At 26.6% G+C, this 5,908-nt stretch overlaps 1 protein-coding gene across 1 annotated transcript; it reads right to left on the bottom strand.

Annotated features, from left to right (window-relative positions):
• LOC132934681 (coiled-coil domain-containing protein 25) lies at window positions 1-5,908 on the bottom strand. Its single transcript, XM_061001005.1, has 6 exons — window positions 5,483-5,908; window positions 5,334-5,381; window positions 3,269-3,360; window positions 2,996-3,175; window positions 1,423-1,622; window positions 1-781 (listed from the first exon to the last, which is right to left on the bottom strand). The coding sequence occupies exons 1-6, from the start codon at window positions 5,505-5,507 to the stop codon at window positions 700-702; spliced, it is 627 nt and encodes a 208-aa protein (XP_060856988.1). The 5' UTR covers window positions 5,508-5,908; the 3' UTR covers window positions 1-699.

Below are 5,908 nucleotides of genomic sequence, written 5' to 3'. Positions count from 1 at the left end.
GTAAATTACAAATGGTTTATATTATTATTGTATTACATCAATAGTTTAAAAAAATTGATTGATAAATTGTATTGATATGAATAATATATTTAAGCTATGTTGTGAGTTGATATTTTATACAAAAAAAAGGGGGAGGGATAATGTAATAATAATTTTCAAAGAACACCAGACAAGATTACATTGATCTTATTGTGAAACTTAGCAAATACATATTTTGATGAAATATTTAACAGACAATAAAATATAATCCAAAATATTGAAGCAATAACTGAACATCATTATACCTATCTGCCGCTTGGTTATCGCAAATACACCTTTAGGGTTCAACTGTCCTCAATATTGCACATGCAACCGGTTTTCCCTCGTTACACACATATGACATTTAATTTTAAAAAAAAAATTATTAGTTTATTGGAAGTATATGTTTTGAAATAATTTTTAAAGTATTTCTTATAATTAATTTACAAAAATTAAATAATAACAGTAATGTATTGGTATTTTAAAGTGTAAAAGATTAACTTATTATTCATCAGAAATTTTTATTACAATCAAATATAAGCTCATTAATTTTTAAAAAAATACATTGATCAGACAGAAAATATTTCTTCACTTAAATGTAAATAAGTAACTACAAATAATAATTTAATGATAAGCTCGCTGCATTTTTATAAGTACCTTTTTTTATTTTATTTTTAAAGTTTACATAAAACTGTCCGAATCGTAGCCAGAGTAATCAGTGTTTGCTGTCATATTTTCAGTTTTCATAAGAGATGAGTAAGACCTGAAAATGATTATAACGTAAGATAAATATTTATGAATTCATATTTCAATCATGTTGGGTGAAGTGGGGTGATTGTAAATCAGAACAATTAAAAATATTATCAAATAAAATAATATTATAATATTTGAAACATTTATTAGAGTAGCATGAAGATAAAACCAAAAACATAGTTTGGTATTAAACACGAAAAATTGGGATTACGTGATAAAATATTTCACTGATAATATTCCTTATATTTTTCTGATTGTCACTTCGCAGTAACCAACAAAAATCGCTTGTATCATTCAAAAATATAAGTACATATAAAGTTTAACTTTGTTTTGTTTTTAATGAGTTACACTTTTACTCGTAGAAATTGGCATGTCTGTCTACATAACATGATACATAAATATTTACTCATTTACGATTTCCCTACCAACAAAATTTTCTATAGGGGAATTGTATATACTGATTTAAAAAATAAAAATTTTATTTTTTGTATTTTTTCATGTAAATTCTTATTTTAATAAACAAGCATAAATTATTTTCAAGTACAGATACAAAAAAAAAAGAGAGATAATACAAACAATATTCTTTCTATAGAAATATTGCATTGTATATTTACAATTACCCCAATTCACAAAACTATAATTTATAATTACTTTAGTTCAGCAGCTTCACGATTTCTACGCTCTTCTTCTTTTTTGTTTTCTAAATTAATTTTTCTTGCGGCTTTCTTCTTCTCAATTTCTTTTCGTTCCCTGTCAGCCCTTGCACTTTCGTAATCAATTACTATAGTTTTTTCGGTCTTCTGTAATCTATTAACAATAGTCTTCTCTTTTTTCACATTAACCTTTTTTACCTATATGATATGAAAAGTTAAGATTGTTTTGAATTATTTGTGTGAATCTAAAAACATATTGTGTATACATATATATTTTACAGTCAAAATGAACAAGCAGTATTGTATATAAAGACTATCCAACCATTTATATGAAATCCCAAAAACCTCTGGGCAAAGTATATATTTTATATTTTAACTAGACATTATATAAAATGTCTTTTTAAGTTATGTGTTAATGTGTTATCAAATCAAACAGAAATATTCTCTGCAGATAAAAGTAATACATGTTATAATGATGATAAGTATCTTTGGTATTGTTCCAGGCTCATTCTATCTATTATATATTCCTACTTCCAAATTTGATAATAGATCAATTCAGTCTAATATCAAACGTAGTGGAGTTAAATGAACTATTCAGAGCGTACATTTTGCGATGTTACGTGTTTGTAAGATGGAGACAGTGAATGCAGGTATTCAAATTCAATACATACTAAATTTAAGTAAAAAATGCTTCAAGTACATATTATATAAAGTTAATTTTGCCCTATTCTATAATATAAAACTACAACACATAATTTAGAATGACTGAATTTTACCATTTGACTATGACTAGAGCGCGGATCTTTAGGTTTTTACATATTTTTATTGGCTTTATGCAGTTTTAAGAGGATGAAAAATGTGGACGATTTATCCACCATAGAGTTTGTATGAAAAATTTATTTTGCATATTTTAGAATATATTCAATTACTATTCATAAAAAATCATATTTTATTAATTTCTCGAGTTTAGTCTAGGAAAAAAAATAATTTGATTTAAGAATGTTAAAAATTAAAAATCATTGAATTATCTACTTGGTTGTAATTAAATTGGTAATGTTGGTCATACTGTTACTCTCAGTCTGTGATTGTAACGTAGATTATCGTATTTGACAACTGATAACGTGGTGAGAATGATTTTATAATAAATATAAATAAATATAATAATTTATCTTTAACCAAAGAATGGTGCATACCGGTAGTGGATCCAGACTTAAATTTTTTATTTTTGGGGGGGTTGGGCAAATGTCCCCTTTTCCCCCCTCTGGATACGATACTGGTACATACAATTTGTTCATTGTTTATATTTAATTATTTTGTTTTTTATATATAGTTTTATTATATTTATATTCCTATGAATAAACTGTTTTAAATGTTTTACAGTTATTTATTGTTTTTATTGAACTATTTTAGAAAAAAAATCATGTTATCTGCATATTTTCAAGTTTAAGGAATATTTAGAGATTATTTTAGTGTTTTTTTAGAGCATATTAGCATCATATTTTAAGCTTTTAAGAACCTAAAAATCCGCGCTTTAACTAAGACATATATAAAAGTAAAGAATACAAACATACACTACTAGGATTCAGAAATGACACTTCCCCAGGTTTCATGCCAGGTAATTTTTTAAGATTTGACCACATAGTGTAGACAACTTTAACTTCAGCTAATTTACATCCTTGAATACTGTTTGCTTTAACCAATTGGCATGCGTCTTCCAACAATTGTTTAGGTATATCATCAATTGTTTGTCCCTGTAAAAAATTGAACATAAATACATGTATAGATAAACCAATAAATCATTCAAAATTAATTAAAAGCATCATTAATTTAACAATAAACATTACCTCTTTTAACCTTAGATACACATGTGCTGATGAGAGGCTATCCACATGAAACCACACATCTTCAGGTAACATATTTTCAATAAGTTCATCATCTGAAAGAAAAATAAATACACTTTCATTTTTTTTCTTATTAATATAATTAAATTTAAATAACTACATAACTACATAATTTATAACCTATTTTTAAAGTTAAATTGTATTGTGCTTACCTACATCTATAGTGGAAAAATACAATTAATATTGGTGTTTGCAATTAATTATCACATTCAAAGGTATATGCAAAATTGGTGTTACAAGATAAATTAAAAATGATATATCTAGGTAAATTGATACTTTTATAGTTTTATCTAGAACTATTCTATACTATACATTTTTTAAATTGGTAAAATAATTGAAAAGATTATATAGCACCATATTTATGTGCTGGAATTGAGGAGGGACACAGTCTCAATTCTTAAATATATATGCAAGTTTCCTCTAAATATAATCTAATAAATTAGACATTAAAATATCTAGGTCACTTTTTTTAACACTTTTGCATCCTCTTTCTAGTTTTTCCCCAATTAAGTACTGTATATTGGTTATGCCTTTAAAAGTAAAAAAATAATAACAAAGTTGTTTAATACTTGTCGATTATTGTTAATTATAATTATAGTTATACCAAAATAATAGTTTAAAAACAAAAGTAATTAATATCATTTTTTTCTTATTATTTTGGTATAAATTTATGTTGGATAAATTGTTCAAATTCATAGTCTTGTTATTTATCACCCCACCATCAAGCGTATACAATTTGTCACCCAGCCTTCAGGCGACCTAATTTCAGCAGTCTTTACCTAATCTTAAATTTCGATATTTTTGATTGATATTTCTCTATATTTCTATGATATTTTACTTTTAGGTTAGTCTAATATGTGATCTATTTATGAAAAAACGGTAAATACTACTATCAATATTTGAAATTCTTTTTAATTCTATTTTAATCATGTTAGTATGTAATTGACTTAACATTGTATTCTAGGAACATATAATTTTAATTATATTATTATTATTATTATTATTATTTAATCTATCTTACATACATACACGGGATAATAACAAACAATTCACCATTAAAAGTATAATATTATATGTTATTCCCGCAGAGTGTATTTTTGAGGACTAAATGCCATTGGCACCGGGCGCCTTAATAAAAATAAAAATTGTATTTACACTAGGTAGGTAAAACAATAATACTTAGTATAAATTATTCTAAAAATTCTCATCACTCATAATATAAGTATTTGTCAGAAATTTTGAATTAAAATCTGTTTAAACAGTACACTAACTATATAGTACTCAAACAATATTATATATATTATTTATTATACCTATTAGAATTTAATTTGCATTAACTTATTTGAAATTTAGGGTGATTATTAATATATTTACATTTAAATAACATTTTTACTTTTAAAATAATGTAATAAGAATATATTAATACAAGACAAAATTGTATGTTGATTAAACTATAAAAGAAAACATTTTAGTACATACATAATTATTTATTCATATTTTACCACTCAGCATTCTCGCATATATTAGCATTTGATTAGCACCAATGATAAAATTATGATTATGGTGCTTGAAGTTCTGAACCCTATAGTTATGAGTTATAACAATGTTCATGGGGAGTACCTATATACAATTATCTAAAGTTATGATACCTAATAACTGTTTTGCATTTTTATAACCGTAAAATGGAAAGATCGTAAACTCATATCTTAATTCAAACTATTGAAACTCTAATCAATTTCCATAACGTTTATACATATAGTTAAATAAATTAATAAATTAAAGTAACAACTTATGTTATGTATAAATTCAACAATATCCATTAGTTTTTTCAAAATCTACTACTCAACACAGGTCATAAGTTATTATTTCAAACAAATATGTATCTGACTATTGTGTGAAATTATTAACTATCTCTTTTTACATATTTGACTCGTGTTAAAACAAATGAATGTTAATTTTAAAAATTCAACTTGAATGTGATCAAACTACAAAGTAGCTACAGACTTACTTTCATAGCTGTCTACACCTCTCAGGAGCGTTACAGGTGGGTCAACAGCTGAAAAAATAAAGACTCATTAAAACATTACAAAAGTCTAATGCTGTCAATCTGAATCGCACTCGTCGACGGGGCGTTGTATTTATATAAGTCTAACGCACCTGTGCTCGTGTACTGTAATACCATCGTAGCTGCTGCGCTGATCGAAGTGTAGGAAGAGTTGGCGGTAAGACCTGATGCAAATCTAACGAAAAGCAATGAACGCGATTCGTTTTTCCAACAGATATGCCACAGGTTTCACGGCCGGAATCACGTGAATGGTGTGCGGCAACCGGGATGACGGACGAAACTCTAGAGGTCGACAAATAAACGTCTGTTGATCACAAATCGCTGAGGATCGTATTTGGAATGACACGCGGTCGCTAACAGTCGTCAGTAAGTTGTCAAAATATTATATCGCCGACAAAAACGTGCGCACGAAGTATCGCGTCCTCCTACCAGCGGTTATCTACTATCAATGTAAAAAATCGGTTATCTAATGGTCCGGGTTAACTACCATAGACCTATAAACTAATGGACAACGCTTA

Source organism: Metopolophium dirhodum, chromosome 1 (genome assembly GCF_019925205.1).
Source record: "Metopolophium dirhodum isolate CAU chromosome 1, ASM1992520v1, whole genome shotgun sequence".
NCBI classification, from domain to species: Eukaryota; Metazoa; Arthropoda; class Insecta; order Hemiptera; family Aphididae; genus Metopolophium; species Metopolophium dirhodum.
Note: the sequence above shows the minus strand (reverse complement) of the source record. Positions and strands in the feature narration are given on the sequence as shown.